This window comes from Phoxinus phoxinus, assembly GCF_949152265.1.
Source record: "Phoxinus phoxinus genome assembly, chromosome: 11".
NCBI classification, from domain to species: Eukaryota; Metazoa; Chordata; class Actinopteri; order Cypriniformes; family Leuciscidae; genus Phoxinus; species Phoxinus phoxinus.
This window is the reverse complement of record NC_136886.1, coordinates 8,402,766-8,420,944: the sequence shown is the minus strand read 5'-3', so window position 1 is coordinate 8,420,944 and position 18,179 is coordinate 8,402,766. Positions and strand designations below refer to the sequence as shown.

The window sequence follows — 18,179 nt, the reverse complement described above, 5'->3', positions numbered from 1 at the left end:
GTGGGGGGGGGGGGGGGGGGGGGGGGGGGGGGGCTGCTAGGCTGTTGTTAATTGCACAGCCACAAATATGCAACTGGCCAAAACATGATTCAATCTGTACTCAATTCACTAAACAGCATTTTTCTGCTTGACTGACTGATGGGCAATGGTACAATTACAATGATTTGCTTAATCTATCTGTCAAACCAATCCCAGAGGATCATTTTATTGCTCAAGGGTGCTCTTCTTTCTTTCTTTCTTTCTTTCTTTCTTTCTTTCTTTCTTTCTTTCTTTTTTTTTTTAGCTCCGGAGACTTGGAGTTACTCTTCAAAGTTCAACTTTGTCTCAAATGTTCCTCCATGAATGAAAAGACAAATGGTCATACAGTAAGTGTATAGAGCTAAAATATTAAAATCGATTGAACAGGTCAGATAACGTGATTGGGAGAATTTTATGAGAATTTTTGAGATCATATTGGACTTTTTATATAGCATGGATTGAAACTCTAGAGCAGTACTTCTCAACAAGGGGGCAGAGGTCCCAGGATGACATACATTGAAGAATTAATTTAATATATTAACATTACCAGTTTCTGTTAAAAGAAAAAATTGGAAAAAAGCACTTTTGTCATAATTCCATTGAATATTGTGTTGGACAATGGAGTCAAAAAGGTTGAGAATCACTGCTCTAAAGCAGATAATGTACATTAAATACTTCTGGGGTGTTTATTAGGAGAAAATTCTGACTATCGGGAGTCAAGTCACTTTCCATTTAATCAAACTACTGTGAATGAGAAATAAAGAGATGTTATAGAGATCTCATTCGTGATTTCTCTTTCCTATAGGGTGAAATTTGCTTTTGATGAGCATCAAGGTCCAATTTAATGTTTCTCTCTATCACTTTACAATCAGATGAACAAAGAAAATCATTGTCAGCAAAGTGAGATGTTAATCATCACTGATGGTGAGAATATGCGGAGATGTCTTGGGCTAGTCCAACTCAAGTGCAGGGGTATGCTGAGATTGTCCAAAGTTTATTACCCAGAAAAGATGATGAGGAAATGGTAGCATCTGTTTTATTGTTGCTTCAAATTAACCTTCAACTCTGGAAAAAATACGGTTGGGTGACCTCTCTATTTTGTGAGATATTATTCATGCCTCCCTACATACACACACACACACGCACGCATACTATCACTCTGCATAGTGAAATGTCAGAGACACAAAGGGCGTACCAACACACACAAGACATCATGAGACCTTTTGAACACACAAGTTACAATAAATTATGGTGAGAAATTACAGTATGTGATGCATTTTAGTAACTAGTTACTAGTTACCAAACCGTGGGTGGAGAACGGTACGATTTTTTACTGAGAACTGTTACACACCTAGAAAGTTACCAGGATGTTCTGGGTGCTTACTAACTGGTCTTTTTCTACTTATGTAAAAAGAGGTTAAAAAACCAAGTCACAATGCAAGTAGATCTTCAGCCAATTTATAGTCTGGCAGATAAATACAAAACTCCTCTCTACAACAACTGCACGATGTGTGAAGGAATCATTCTTTTGAGACAGAATCGGTTCATCTAGCTCTCAGAACAAGACTAAATGACTTCTGCATGAATCAAACTGAACTTCTCGCATTTAACTCACAAAGGTAAGCAGCTCACTGCACAGGAAGCATTTTGGTGAAAAACAACTTTTATTTCGATCTGTTCCTCACACAAACCCATCGTAAAAATTTTAAAGACTTGTAATATAGCATGTGAGTCATATGGACCACGCTTTTGATACTTTCACCTTTATCTGTGACCTTCTTGAAACTCGAAACCACCAGTCCCCATGTGAACTATTTGCATGGGAAAGAACAATCAGTAGAATGAAGAAAAAATATATATACAGGTTTGGAACAACATAAAGGCGAGTAAATGATGAAAGAATTCACATTTTTGCATGAACTATTTCTTTAAATATGATAACGTATGGAGGAACGGTCCTGGAGCAAAACCGGTGGGCAAATGCACCATCAGCAGTTGTGCAAGTCAAATAAGGAAGGGAGGAAGAGAGAGAGAAAAAGAGAGAGAGAGAGAGAAAAAGAGAGAGAGAGAGAGAGAGAGAGAGAGAGACCCCTAAGTGCTTTCTCTCGCTGGCACAGAACAATGATTCACGCCATTGCCTGCTGTATCCCACAAATGAGGCATTACGTACAGCGGTTACTGCAGGAAATACGTCCTCTCTGTTCCTCTCAACACTCATTTCATTCCCATCCTTCTGTTTTCCTCTATTCATCCTCCACTTCACATTGTATCAGAGCAGGCGGAAGGTCTCCCGCCACGGCGGGCTGCAAAATAACAACTGTCACCTTCAGCACAATTCATTAAAGCAATTTAACGTTGCCGCCTTCCAACGTAATTTTTATAATTGAAATTTAATTCTCCTACGATATTATTTTTTGGAAGGAGGGGGTTAATTGACATTTGTGGTAATTAATTGCCAGGCAGAGAGATGTTAAAAACAAAAAGTGGCACGGAGAGCAAAAGAGAGGGGCGACGTGCTGAGACGGTCTCATCATCACAGCCGTCCCTCCTGCGGATTAAAGGAAAGGAGAAGGATGGAGGGATGGAAGGAGCGACTTCACCTCGCAGTCGGGGATTTAATTGTGCAAGGATTCCATTACCTCGGCACAAATGTCACGTTTGCTTCTGATCAGGGGCAAAGGCAGGGACTGGCACCGTGCCAGTTTTACAGTGCAGAAAAGTGTTCTGCCAGTCGCAAATATACAAGCACGCTCACACGAAGCTGCAAAGTGAAAAAGACAGGAAGGCTTGTGAACGACAGCCAAGTGTAAGTGTGAAGGGACAGTGACATAAAAAGTGGGGCAAAGGCAAATGGGTAGAAGTATCAACCATTGAGTAGAAAAAAAACAAACCCAGCCCAGATTTTAGAAAAAATATTTTGAGAAAGTTTGTGGTTTCAGGATGACTGTTCTCGTAGACAAGACATGGGAGATCTCTTTAATGTGTCAGGATTTTTTTTCTTTCCTCAAATTCTTCCAAAACTAAACACTTACAGTATGTCAACAAATAATTTATTTTAATTGTAATTGAAGTTTAATTGAAGAGTCTTATGAGATATGAATGAGCAATTTAAAAAAAAATGTATTCGGGTGTAGTGAAATACGTACATCGTTATTACTACAATGCAAAGCAAAAAAAAAAAAAAGAAGATGCAGCACAGCAGATAATATTCAATCGTGTGGTTTCAAGGAAAAAAACTGAAGATAACATACCACAGTCACTTGTTTGGATGAGATTGACATTCCATTGTTCCAATCAGAATTCAGAAAAGAGAACACGGGGCGGAACCATTGGATACGGTGCAGCCAGCTCAATCTGAAATACAAAATGAGTAAAAAAGACAAGAGAGAGACACAAGTGCATATTAAGATCAGCAAAATTACAAACAGGAATTGATACCATTCTCTAAAGGTGGGGGAAGTCCCTTAAATTCACTCAACCCACATAAACCTGGATGATGACTCAAATGAGAAAGGAAAAAGGCAAAACGTGATGAAATCCGACCACAAATGCTTAATTTGGTGACAAATTAATTCCAGAGCTGACCTAAATGCATCTTAACGCATTTTCAGATGTTCAACGGCAAGCATTTCTGACACTTGTGATATTTACACAGAGCATCTGATAATCAGCTCAAATCTGCAGTGCTGTTCTGATGAATGGTAGTGACTCGAGGGACGACTCATCTAAGAAAATGCTGCGGCCACACACTACTTGACAGAATTCTCTGGAACATTTTGTCAGATCCCGTAAGTCGGTGACACGTAGCTTAGACCAATCAGCATCAGTGGAGGTGATTTGCATAGTAAAATGCTTATTGCAGAGGTCAGCAGTTACTCAAGTGTGTTCTCAGTAAGAGCGACAGGGAGACAAAAAGAGAGAGTGACAGAAAAAGGAGGGGTAAAAGAATGTGAGATGGTGAGAAAAAGAGAGAGAACAGAAAGTGACGAAAACGGAGAGGAGTGTCTGTCCTCCGTTAACCCAGCGCAGGTCTGCGTGGAGGCATTTTATTAGTGCGAGGGCAAATTGCTTGGCTATTGATGCCATGCTATTCAACAGAAGGCTAGGCAATACATTTAATATTTACGATGTATCTGGAAGTATTTTGATGGCAATATAAAATTAACCAACATTGTGAACATTGCAATGATTTTAATGCACTTTTTATTTGCCTATTAATTTTACGAAAGACTACAGCACACCGGTTACTCTTATCACAATGAGAGAGCCAAGACAGAGATATCTTAATAGTGCTTAAACATGACTAGCAAATGCAAATTGAGTTGGGAAATGAGTGTGAATAAACATATTTCATGTTTTAAAAAGCTTAGTAAAATATATGCTGCTTATTGATAGTGCTTATTAATAAAAAAATATATACATTTATTAATATTACAGTTACAATTGTTTTTTTGTACTTTCGGTTTGCAGTTTTATATTGGTGCAGGAATAAAAAATAATAAAATACTGATTATTTAGTGAAAAACCGCATGCCTTGATGTCTAACTAAATTTGTATATTTTTATTTCAAACATTTTGAATCAATTTAGCAACAATGTCAAAAAATAAGACTTCATGAGACTGTCTATTTATCTCTCTCTCTCTCTCTCTCTCTACACACACACACACACACACACACACACACACACACACACACACGTAAAAAAAAAAAAAAAAAAAAACCTCCCACATCAGAACACTAAGATTTGAATAATAATTAAAAAAACACTATAAAACTCAGGTACATACAAACTCAGGCCTATCCCCACCTAGAGGCCAAATATTCACAGTCCAACAGACCCAATAGAAATCAACCCTTGCATTACAGCTCATCTCCACGTAATTCCTCTGCATGGAATCCGGCAAGCTCTAACCCCCTTAGCTGGCCGCATTCCTCTGTTCCGTGTCGGGCGCTGAGCAGCTTCAGATAAGAGCCGCTCTGATTAGCCGCCCGCGTTCTTGTCATTGCTGTAGAAAACACACGGTCCCAAAAGACCCCTCGCTGGTATTTATGACTCTCACATCATTGAACTCCAAAAATAGGGTGTTTAAAAGGAGCAATAGGACATAGCTACAGGTATAGAGAGAGAGAAAAGGAGGGAGGAGTACTATAGTATTTGAAGACCACCTAGAGCACATGAAAGTGAAAGAGAGGTGGAAACTACTCCAGGATAAAGGTGGATCATCCAAACTTCCTTGAAAGAGAGGAAGTGACAAAAGAAAATCAGCCACAATTATATAAACCTTTAAAATCAAAATCTTGACATCTTTACCAACAGAAAGTAGATTAAAACAAACATGATCGTGGGCCAGGACACTTTTAAAAAACTAAAGATGTCCGTATGAATACATAACTATCAAAAAGACTATATGTAGATAGATTAGTCAGACGCACTAATCGCCTACTTAATTCTTAAATGACAAGGCAACCAGTGTTTCTAAACTGTCAGCAACAGTTACATTTGTACTGTAGCTACTTTTACTACTAGACAAACCTGATAATTTTAGTTAGAATTTACATCCAAGCCAATTTTTCTCACCCGTTTCTTTCATATCTTAAGACATTTAATGGATTTCTTGTTCATTAAGTCTCCTGAGATATGGGGGGAAACTAAGACAAACTTGATACTTTAAATGAAACAAGTGAGAAATACATTATGTCTTTGAGACATCTATAGGCTTCTATCTTCAATATGTACACAGTGGCTTGTGAAGGTATTCAAACCCATTCATTTTTTCACATTTTGTCATGTTGCTGCCTTATGTTAAACGACTTTAAATAACTTTTTTTGTCCATTAATCTATACTCCATACACCATAAGGATGAAACAAAAAACAGATATGACAACTTTTCAGATGTAATAAATAAATAGAAAACTGAAATTACATTGCATAAGTATTCATACCCTTTTCTGGGACACTTGAAAGCTAGCTCACAGGAGCATTCCAATTTCACATACAGAGGTTACTACACTTCGAGTGGAGTTAACCTTTGCAAATTCAATTGAATGGGTATCATTTGGAAAGGCGCACATCTCAATAAAAGGTCTAACAGCTGAAAATGCATATCAAAGCAAAAACCAAGCCATGCGGTCAAAAGAACTGCATGTAGAGCTCAGAGACAGGATTGTATCAAGACACATATCTGGGGACAACTACAAAATAAATTCTGTTGTATTAAAGCAATTGATGGAGAAGGGCCTTGGTTAGCTGATGGTCACTTAAGCTCCATGATCATTTTGGCTATTTTTTTTATAAAAGATCAAAAGGATAAACAACGCAGATTTATTTTTTACAGCCAGTTTTGATCATATTTAAGTTATCATAAATCTGGCCTTGGCTTTGTCGTGATGAGGAATGGCCTATTGATGTGAAAAAATTTATGTTCAATGTATGAATGATCAACCTCAAAGCAATAATATCTTCCTCCGGGCACGCAAGAACTCACAAAGGTTTGACTCAGCTACTTCATTTTGGTGGCATACCAGCTGCTCAATACAACACCCCTCAGCATCTCCAACATGTGTTTTTAATCCACACGTTTCACACAAATTGCCAGCCCTGTCAGTCTCAGACAGAAACCAGTTACCAGCCACTTTAGAGTAGTTTGATAATTGCCAGTTATTTGTGTGTCAAATTTCCCACAACTGTGAAAAGACTAGAGAAAAGTCACACTGTGTGTGATAAAATGTACTACTACACTCATGATATTGTTTCTGCTTTATATCAAAGATCGTGTCTACCCATCCATTACAATGAGATGCATAATCTAAAATAAAATAAAAAATATTAGAGCATTTTAACCTTCACCAAATATTTTACATGACACGATTACAAAAAAAAAACTCTTTAATGCGAAGCATATCACTTAGCAACATACTGCATAAATGACTGTTTTCACACAGATCTCATTAAAACACGGCTGCCATTGGTCAGTCAAACAGACAGCCATGCCCCAAACTAACACCATTGATTGAGTCACTGTTGCTACGCCAGGCTGACCAGGATTCTCCAACAAATAAAGCAACGTTTGGAAAGCACCACAGAGTCACAGTTTTTACACTTCAAAGAATGTATTTTAGAAATTGCTTACTTATAAACATCTCTGCATATTAAGCTTGTACGTAATTATTTAATCTTAGAAAGCAATCTGATATGCTATGTTGTGAGCCCCTTCGCATGATTGTGTGTAATATTGCTTTTACACTTCAGTACAATAAACAAGAAGTTAATAGACCTTAGTCAGGTTAGGCGCCATATACAATTGAATGCAGATAAACCGAGGCTGTTAGGGACAGATGTACAGGTTCAAGATTGCGTAATCTTTGGAGTTTTCGTCTACTGAAAGTTTTATTTTATTTTTTCAGAATGAAGTTAACAGCTGAACAATCATATTTGTTGTTAAACAACAGTACAATCCATTAAACACACTGTATTCTTTCACTCTCATCCTTGTTTAAAAAAAAAAAAAAGATACTAACCTGTCCCAGACTATATATACAATGAAATAGTTCCAAACAAAGCCACAGCAGAATTATCCAGCAAACATTGAGTTTCATTACTGAATTAATCCGTGTTCAATGAATGATTCAATGACTCACTCATGAAGACAGTCACATGTTTTGTTTGCTGAATGAATCAGTGAATCCGAAAGCTTATTTGAAAGGTACCTCATACTGATATATGAGGCAGCATAATGGTTTAATGATCTACAACAAAACAGAGAGGGCTTTGGTGATAACTTAGCGAATATATAATTACTACAATAGAAATTTCTCACAAAAAATTACATCAAAAGTGGAAAATGTTGGTCAAGAACATGCGTTTACACACACTGACCACCAACGGCAACTTTCAGACTGCATTTTTTATCTTAGCGGTCACAGAATTTAACACAACTAGTGCAAAATGCCCGTGCAAAATCAGTTTTTGTGCGTGTTTTTAGTAATTGTTGGTTTGGTTTGCCGATTCCAATTTCCGATTTTTTTGTACACGTGACCTGCCGATACCGATTTTTGCCGAATCCGATTTTCTTTCAAAGAACTATAATTGATAGCATACAGTATACTTTTCTTCAATGCAATATTTTTTTTTTTCATTAAAAAGACAGTGATAAAATAAGAACAAATAAACTATGCTGGGCGATAAAACGGTATCGGTATTCATCAACGGTACACCATTGTCGGTAGCGATATAAAAATGTTCGATATAGCGCTAGATATTTTCATTAAAATGCGTAGCCCAACATCAAATGGTAAACGTGATGAAAGCGTAACGAAACTGCACTACTCATTGTTTTGTGTTTCACAGACCGTTTATCAGTTTGGATCAGCAATGTCAGTGCAGCGCGAGCCGATCTTGACCAAACACACTTGTTTCTACACCGTGCTGGAGATCCAGTAAAGAAAGCATTTGAGCATTTAGTGAGAAGCATTCAAATGTCTCTGTTATTAATGGATCAAACAGCGCTGGCGTGGAAACCAGGAGAAACACTGTGTCATGAACTAGTTATAGGCTTTAAGTCCACAAATCAGCAACATTCACCATGGATTATGTAGTAACACTAACTGTAACCATGGAAGTTTGGCAGGAATAGTAAAATGCTTTCAAGTACGTCACACATCTTTTTCCAGCACTTCAAAACTAAAATGTTATCATATTTAAATGCTATTTTTAATGTGATGACCAAAATATTAGGCCTATTTGTTCCTTCAAAGATTACCCCCATTTATAAAACTAAATGTTTCAAGATGAAGGAAAACTCACACTTATTTAAAAATATTTTTTATTTTAATCAATTCTTCTTCTTTTTTTTTTTTTATCAAGGAAATTTCTCTGGCATTACTTCCTTTTTGCTTTATCGAAAACGTACCGAACCGTGACAACACTGGGTCGTATCGAACCGAACCGTGAATTTTGTGAACCGTTACACCCCTACTTATTACAGATGTTGTTGAAAGTTGATTGTTCTACGTTAACACTTTTACATTGCACACATTTTGTAACATTTTATTTAAGTTCAAGAGTTTCTTTAGCACTTACTTACAAAAAAAAAGAATATATTTTTGTTTACATTGCAAAAACTAATAATTTGTTGTTTGCCTTAATAATGTGGATAAAAAGTGGTTTAAATTCGAACTTTTCTACTTGTCGGGGAAAAAAAAGGTTATAAAAAAAAAAGTCAATAATTATCGATACCGAACGATTTTGGTACTTGTGACGCACGCTTTGTGTCTGAGCACCAAACCTGCAGGAATGAGTAAAATTATGTGCAATACAAGCACTATTTACCAGAGTGAATGAGACGAGTGAGTGAGAGGAGGCGAGTGTGTGCACTTTACCATCTGAGAGAAGAGCGAGAACCACAGCTGACATTATTGCCTGTGCAAAATTTGGCCCAGATGCAGTTGACATGATTGTGAACAAGTCAAAATTTTATTTTATGGCCTGTCAGATATAGGCATTCTAAATTAATAATAAATCAATAATTTGAATCACTTTTTCTGGGGTTTTCCAAGCAATAGATCAAAATCTATTTTCTTCTCAATTTAAATGGTTTTCTATCAAATGAGACCATGTACTTGATTATACTTTTTTTGTAGAGTTTTAAGCCATTACTTTCAAGTATGCCAATTAGACATGAAATCGTTAAAAATGCCTTCAGGGTGTGAGGAGTCAACAGAAAGCTTACATATTATAAAGCTTGAATGATTGGAATCTGTATCGGTATCGGCCAATCATATGATAAGAAAACGGTAGTCTGTATCGGCTGCAAAAATCCTAATCTGAGCATCACTAATCTCCTCTCCTTATAGTCTCTGGCCCTATACAGTGACAAATAGTTCTTGATAAAAAGACCCAAGAACATCAGGTGCTGCAAAGAACCACAGAAGAACATTTATTGGTGGTGCTGGTGGTTTTTCAAAAACATCAGTGTGTAAACATCAGCCATAACTTAGCAACCACACAGCAATGCTCTTGCAGCCAACCACAAAAACTAGCATTGTGGTAACAAGTTTTGCACACACACACTAAAATCCAATTATAAGTGTTCCACACAGTAAATACTCTTTATTGTGTGTTTTTATAGTTTTACTGCATTATCATACAGTTGTATGTGTGTTTTATCTACTATTGCACTACACAGCACTGAACAATTACCACCACCATGATTGTGCAGCAATAAAGAAGAGTGAATCCTGAATCTGGACCTCATCCTCAAGACAATGACCTACCAAAGACAGGACAATTTAAGGGAGTGGTCTGCCTGAGGCGGTCTCCGTTTTGACCCGGCAGCACGGGAAGAGCCGGAGGAGATCGAGATGATTTAGAGCTCTTCTCTAAGACGTGCTGACAAGGTTAGAGGGTCAACACAAACATTAACAGGTCAGTGTGTGGCCCACTTGGGGACAATTACTCCTGGCCGCGGCTAAGTGGACACTTGATTGAACACGACAGTGCTGGGAATGCGCCATCCCTATAGATAACAATTCTAAGGACCATTTAGGATAAAAAGCCCTTGTGATACGCGCCTTTATGGCCCAAATTCATCTTTCTTTGCGCTTTTAAAAAAGAATGCTGGCAGTGTGATCGAGGGGTTATTCTCTGGGCAGAAGGAAGAGAAACATTAGAGAGAGCTTGCATCGTTTGATGCTTTCAGAGAGATCACACAAGAGCAAATACAAGGTGAGGGGGTTGCTCGAGGAATCCATGAGATGGTTTATCTCAGTTTAGAAGATTGTTTCCCTTATCACGCTGAGCCTGTTAATATGTTTTGATTGTTTTGTTTGGGTTTATAGTCGATTACAAGCTGCGATATAATTAAATTCCAAAGGAGAATCCGCAGCATTTTAATTTTGATAATTGAGGTTATATGCACATCCAATTATTGCTGTTATTTGTAAGGTGCTAAAACAATCAATTTTACTGCCTGTAAAAAAAAAAAACTCTTTGGCTTGACTTTTACACACTGGCATCTTACAGTACAGAGGAGTGATTGCACAATCGAATGCAAACGGACAGATTCAAACCTCTCTCCAATTTGCCGCTTGTTTAGAAAAGCCCAAACTGGACCACTTTCTAGACAGCCAACTTTATTACACTACAATTTCTCTTTTTCAAACTGAATTTTAATACACGCCAATGCAACAAACCAACAAATATATCTCCACCTACATGCTCATTCTTTTTTGAGAAAGCAGACTTTCAATAAACGATAAAACAAGATTACTAAATTGGCTCCCTTCCAATTCAATAGTTGGAATTTTAAATAAATTAGTCATACTCTACATGAAGTTCAACTGAAACTTGTTTGAAATAAAGAGGAATTTACTGAATTGTAATAGAAAAACAGCACATGTAATGCATTCTTGAAAATTAAGTGTTCTTCCATCCTGGTCCAAATATTTATTAAATATGATGTGATATATTTAAATACAAATCCATCTATTTGAACATTCAAATTCATATTGCAATTCTGCAGTTCAAACCTTTGTATTTAAGGGATTTAAATGCAACCGAAAATGTTCTGTTTGTAAAATAACGTTACAAAATGTAACAGGCTGCCAATGGGGTAAAAATTGTGCTTTGCAGTGTGAGCGTTTGTTTAGTAAAAAGCATGAGAAATGAAAACAAGGTCTTTGGGTTGTTGTAAGCTGAGCTTGTATTGTGAGGGTTTCGGGCCTATGGATTGTTGGATTGTTTACTTAAGTCTTGGCAGCAGAAAATCATCTCCACATTGTCCTGCTCCTGCTGTCGGCTCGGGCGGCATCGATTGCAGCTGTAGCGCGTAAGGGAGAGGCAGAGGACACAGTTCACTTAAGTTTTGACAAATTTTGAGAATGATAAGAGATTTATGTAACACTTCTTTCTTGTATATTTTCCAGGCAAATCATTGCCAATATTAGCATAGTACCTCAATTTAGTTGGTCAATAAGGATGTCAAAACATGATATGACTGATATACAGTAAAACAGCCAAACAACACTGTTAATTGTGACCAAATTCAACAAAGATGTATATTGCACTGTCCGGCATAAAAGCCGTGGCCTTTACCCAAGATTTAACTGGGAACATTTCGTACAATCTGACAAGCAACAATTGTAAAAGACAGAGAAAAAAACAGCAGACACCCGATAGTGCGGCCCGCCTACACGCCATGAAGTGTAAAAGTGTGGCAGAAAATAAGAGGTTGAGTTGGAAGGTGAAAGTGAGAAAAGGATAGACAAAGCAGAAAGACAGGGAAAGAAAAAGAGAGAGGAATAAATAGGTATCGAAAGGGGATGCCGATGGAGTGAAAACACCATGGCATTGTCTTCCACACCTCCCAAAAATAGAATTTTATTCAAAAAGACTATAGAGCGAGAGAGGTGAAGAAAAAAAAAAAATCACTTATCCAAGTGCCCGCTGGACTATCCCATTACCACGAGAGCCCAACTACAGACGTTTCCCTTTACCACAGCTCGTGCAAAGCCGAGACACTTGGAAGTGATGTACTTGCAAAAGGAAGCAAGCTGAGGAAGCAAGCGTCTCCTCTTTTTACCTCTCTCCCCTCCGCCCTCATTAACTGGGCTCCTTTCCAATTCATTTAGGAAGCCCCGAGAGCCTGCCTTCCCCTGGAATTTACCGAAATGACACAACATTAGCAGATTTGCATATGCAAAACGGGTCAAGCAACAGGCACTCGCTGCTCAATTGACCTATTGCTTGTTGTGGCAAGCCGAGTTATTCCCGCGGAACAATTCTGTAACCAAGTGGGCGTCATGCGAGTGCCATCTGGGTAACACTTATTTAAGGCTGGCAGAAGTCCCGTGGCAGCCCGCCTGGCGAGGAGGAGGAAAAGGGGAATAAATTGCATCATTTACTTGACATCCATTTGCCGTCGTGCCCGTTTAAAACCCATGACTAAATAATTTGGTTATTCGACTGCCAGTTACCACTGTCATCCAAATGGTGCGGTGCACGCGACAAACAGCAAGACTGTCAAACGCACTGATAAAGGACAGGCCTGTGCTGTTTAACCATGCCAAAATGCATAAGCATATTTACATCTGGCAATCTATTTTTACAAAAGACTTTAAGAATGGTACTTTCTATGTTACTGAATTATGACAACAGCATTTTTATCCAAACAAGTGGTTCTGAAATTGCAGAATAAACCAGGTGTTAATCATGTTATGGGTTTGGAGGACCATCTAAACTTAAGGAGAATAGTAATTCTCAAGAATGATAACTTCAGTTGTCATATCTTTTATGATTAGGAATTCATTTGGTTGCATTTAGAGTTGATTGTTGAAGCTGTACTCCATTTTTACTGCTAGTTCGGCTGATTGTTTAGAGTGTTTTAATGCAAAAATGGGTTATTAATGGCTGATTGGGGTGACCAATTGCCCATATAATGCAAATATAATGTAGGCCCTTTTTTAAAATAATTCTCAACAACAACAAAAATCATCCAATGCTGATGATCTCAAAATACAGCTGAAACTCGAAAAATTTGAATATCGTGCAAAAGTTAATTTATTTCAGTAATTCAACTTAAAAGGTGAAACTAATATATGATATAGACTAATTACATGCAAAGTGAGATACAAATAAAGGCTTAAATTATCTCACTTTGAATGTAATGAATCTATATATCATATATTAGTTTCACCTTTTAAGTTGAATTACTGAAATAAATTAACTTTTGCACGATACTAAAAATTTTTGAGTTTCAGCTGTATTTTGAGATCATCAGCATTGGAAGATTTTTCTGGGTAAATCTGGGCTGATATACAAGTGGTGACCAAAAAAGAAAAGAAAAATGTGTGGGAAAAAGGCCATTTAAGTAGCATTACAATCCATTTTAAATGAAAAAGAGCTTGTGTAACACAAATAAGTATGAAGTGACTTACTGTTTTTAGTAGGTAAATTGACAGGTGATCGTAGAACGTATTCTTAAATCCCTTTAGTCTTGTTGAGGTGTCTGAAACCACAAATACACAACCATCAACAGTCAATGTTGCAGGACTGAGGAATATGATTTTTTTTCATGACTTTACCATCAATCAATCAAGAAAAAAAAAAAAAAGGTTCCACAATCTGAATTCAATTTAGGTTGACATTTGTTTTGAATATGGATCCATTTTTCATTAATCAAACTGTAATTTGCTCTAACCATTACACTAAATCATAGCAAACAAAAAAAAGTGTATTGTACCAATAAACTGCAAGTGATAAACCCTCCTGAAAGTATCCATTTAATCACTGTAAACAATTGTATATCAAGTACACAGAAATGCACTCAAAATTCCCATCTCGCCGCTCTATGATATTAAATCAAAAGATTGATTCTCTCATTTTCGAGCTTTGAAGTTCACTCGGCATTGGCCAATTGATCAATCCACGCTTCAGAAGATCGTACATTATGCTCATTCATAACATCAAAATGCTTTTAGAGAAATATCCAGTAATCCCCAAATACATTTCTCAGGCCTCTTTCTCAACACTTCGCTCTGCACTATAAAAACAAAGAACCAACAAATGGTGCTTTATTGTTACAGAGCTTGATCTTTCTTTAGAGCTTGGATATCACCACCTGTTTGACAAAGTACAGATTTTTGTCAGGAACTTTCTGGACCTGAAATAAATGTTGTCATAGCACTTCAGTAAACATTTCAATTTGTCTGGGTAATCTGGCGCACAAGGAGCAAAACCACCTGTATGGCAACTCGTGGATGTCAGCGAGTCAGTGTGTTTGTTTTCTAGCCTTGAGAGCACGTCAAGCACAGATTGGGCTGCATCCAAGAGCGGCGACGAGCATCTTTCAAACAGCTTCTTGAAGTGAGGTTACAATGACTCAAAATTATTCACTTTCAGTCGGTTTCTCAAAGCGGCAAGCAAAAAAGGCCGTACGTGAGCGCTTTCATGTGAATGAGACAGGTTTGCTACCGAGTTGAGCGTTTAAGATAATTACCATGCTTTCATAATGATCCGTCAGATGAGACCTTACATATCAAATAAACAAGCAACACGTCAATTAAGACCACCAGAATTCCTTCGAAGTTCAAACCAGCAAATAGGCCACATTTTGGTATAAACACGCGTACATACAGTTGTAAACAGATGATCAAAGAAAAGTTCCATCGTTTCTTTTTTTCTCCTTTGAATTCATTTGAACATTCAATTGAAAAAAAAAAAAGAAGCAACCTTCTCGCAAAACTAATTAACATGCATGCTATGATAAGGTAATTAGTACTCGAGCCTGTTTCCTGATTAAACATACTCTAATTGAGAGCATGCTGCTATTGAGAGGGAGGAAAAACTCGATTCCCTTGGAGGGCACTTAAACGATGTCCCTTTAACAAACACGTAAGCAGAGACAAAACGTCTCAAAGGCTGAGACAAAACGCACATTAATTACCAGTCAACAATATCGGCATCTACTCTATCTTTTTCCAAATATGTTTCTCCTCTGTTTGAAAAAGTATTCTTTAAGCATTGCAAATCATTTTCAGAACTTGTTACTCTGATGGCTTGGCAAGTGGTAAAGTCTTCATGCTAAAAAATAATAAAATAAACTATTATATGATATATTTATAAAATATAAAAAAAATACATCTATATTTTCTAACATACATTCTATAATAATATCCATTCATCATATTTGCTTTGGAGCCAATCTGAACTACTGGCCCTGAAGTATGGATCTGAGATCATACCAAAGTCAAGAGCCAACAATGTGAAAAAGTTTTGAATGTCTAACGTGTGAAGTTTAGATTTATCACATACATTTCTGTTATTTAGTGCAGCAACACTGCTCTGATTTCAGAAGTGCAATAGAGGTTATGATGTGTAAATTCTGAACTGACTCGGTGTGAAAACTGGTGTGAAGGTCTCCATAGCCAGGTGAGTTCATATTAAAGCATATGGCTCAGAGTTTCTGTACTTCTGCATGTCTTACATCTTTTGATCATGTGCAAGTGTTTTTATGCATTGTAAACAAACACATTGTAATTTCTACAATGTAAAAAAAAAACATTGCTGTTGTGAAATCTGCTAATTATACATGCCGCCTTATAAAGTTGTATAATGTACATGTAGCTTATAAAGTTCTCTCAAAATTTTGTTTTGTCATCCAGTAAAGATTTTGGACTATCGTCTCTTTCGCGGTTCAGCTCATGTGATGTTAATGTGCTGCACCGTCATGAAAGCGATGTGAATCTTTTTTTAAGCCTTACGGTTTAAAAACCATTTATTTTAAACCGTTCAAGCGCAATAAGCAGCGAAAAAAGGGACTAATTTGGTATATCGGACGAGACCGTTTCTGAGCGCACACAACTGAAATACTGGCACATAAACTGAATTCTTTTTGGTGCCTTATTGGGCTTAAATGGTCAAATACACACGTATGTGTCAAAATGGCCGTCTTTGTGAGTATCCTTGTAAACACTGTCATTTATGTCTTAAGTGAAAGCAAACAGTTGAGAAAGAAAACACTTGTGTCTTATGGTGGCCACCTGTCCCGCATTTTACAGTTGTAGCTAGAGTATTATAGCCTAAATGTACATAAATACCACATTGGACCGCTCCAGACAAGTCGGCGCACCCACCATCTTGGTATGATCAGCGTGCCGTCAAAAGCAATGATGCCACAACATTCTGGTTGTGAAACTGCTGATATTTAAATTCCCGGAGAAATTGGCTAACCTTTCACAGTTGAAAATGTGTTGGTTTGTGTTTTTATATGCATTAACTCAATACTAGCCTACATGTTTTTACTATGGTAAGTTTCATGTTGTCTTAGCAATGCCTTTATCTTGTTGTATTGTTTTAGTTTAGCAAAATCATCTGCGGAAGTCTATTGCGGATATAGAAATTCATGTATGCGTCTCACTACAGTTGCATATGCTCACAGTCAACTTCCTCTCGAATGTTCACGGACCGGCTGTGACTGTTCCAATATGGCGGACGGCTTGCGTATAGGTATAGCGGACCATAGAAAAAGCCACTAATGAAACATCTTTCTGCTGAAGACGACTGCATAGGCGAAGAAAAGGAACCAGTGTAGACGACATCAAATCTCATAAATATAGCTACAACAGCCAGGACTGCTTCTAGACTCGTACCGGATAACATCCTGATTAAACCTGCCAGATCCAACAAAAACAAAAGTTCAAGATGAACTGAATCGGGTAAAGACATTCATTGTTTGCATAGTCTAATAAAGGGAAATAAACAAGTCGCTACTTAAGGAAATTTAATTTAGTATAAAATTAGATTGTTTTCCTATAGTAGTCAACATTTGAAGAGGATCAAAACCTTTCATCAAAGTTATACATGAATTTTGAACAATACCCATTCTTGTCTTAGGACAACTTTGTTAAAATTAACTTTTTTGATTCACTTCAAATGTTGACTACTGTATTTTGTAGTATCATTGAACCTGGGCAAATTGAGGGCCAGTCACAGAACCAGTCACAATTAACAAAGCTTATTGACGATTTAATTAAAACATTATCATCCAATGAGATTCCAAATAGTCTTTCCAACTAATAAAAAAAAGCAATGTTTACATTGTTTATAATAGTAGTACATTTATCTCACACACATTTCCCACAAATTGCACAAAATCACACTACTGTCCTGCAACAGAGCAATAACCAGGTGGTCACCCTAATGTGTGTTAATGTATATGTAATGTAATGTATATTAGATATTAGATGTATAATGTAATGTATATTAGATCAGTGCATTCGGTCTTTAAGTGACAGAAGCCTGATATATCTGCTGCCGTCTGTGCCATTAATGTTAATCAAACAAATTCATTGTCCTGACTGAATCACTTTTGTAACTTTAATAAGAATAAATGTATATTTAATTTAATTTTGATTACTTTACACAATTTATGTAGTATTTTATAGACCTATCTAGTGCTAGCAGTTTTTCAGGTCTACTTAATATTTATATCTTTGTTCTATAGTAGTTTCTTTGATCCCATTTTATCACTGTTTATTCAATTTTCAATGAACTTGAGTTGTCATTTTTGATTATTTAATACTTATGTTAGTTAGGCTAAGGCTAGTATTAGTGTTTTTGTGATTGGTGATATGAAACATAAACTTTCGATATATATTAATTTT

The 18,179-nt window shown here is 36.9% G+C and overlaps 1 protein-coding gene across 1 annotated transcript in view; it reads right to left on the bottom strand.

Annotated features, from left to right (window-relative positions):
* Positions 1-234: 234 nt before the first annotated feature.
* prok2 (prokineticin 2) overlaps positions 235-18,179 on the bottom strand; it is a 70,178-nt gene continuing 52,233 nt past the window's right edge. Inside the window, exons 10-12 of the mRNA XM_079628880.1 lie at positions 13,953-14,023; positions 3,270-3,372; positions 235-1,829 (exon numbers count right to left, since the gene is read on the bottom strand). Of these exons, the coding sequence (XP_079485006.1) occupies positions 3,313-3,372; positions 13,953-14,023 (131 nt within the window). The 3' untranslated portion in view covers positions 235-1,829; positions 3,270-3,312. The remainder of the gene's footprint in view (positions 1,830-3,269; positions 3,373-13,952; positions 14,024-18,179) is intronic.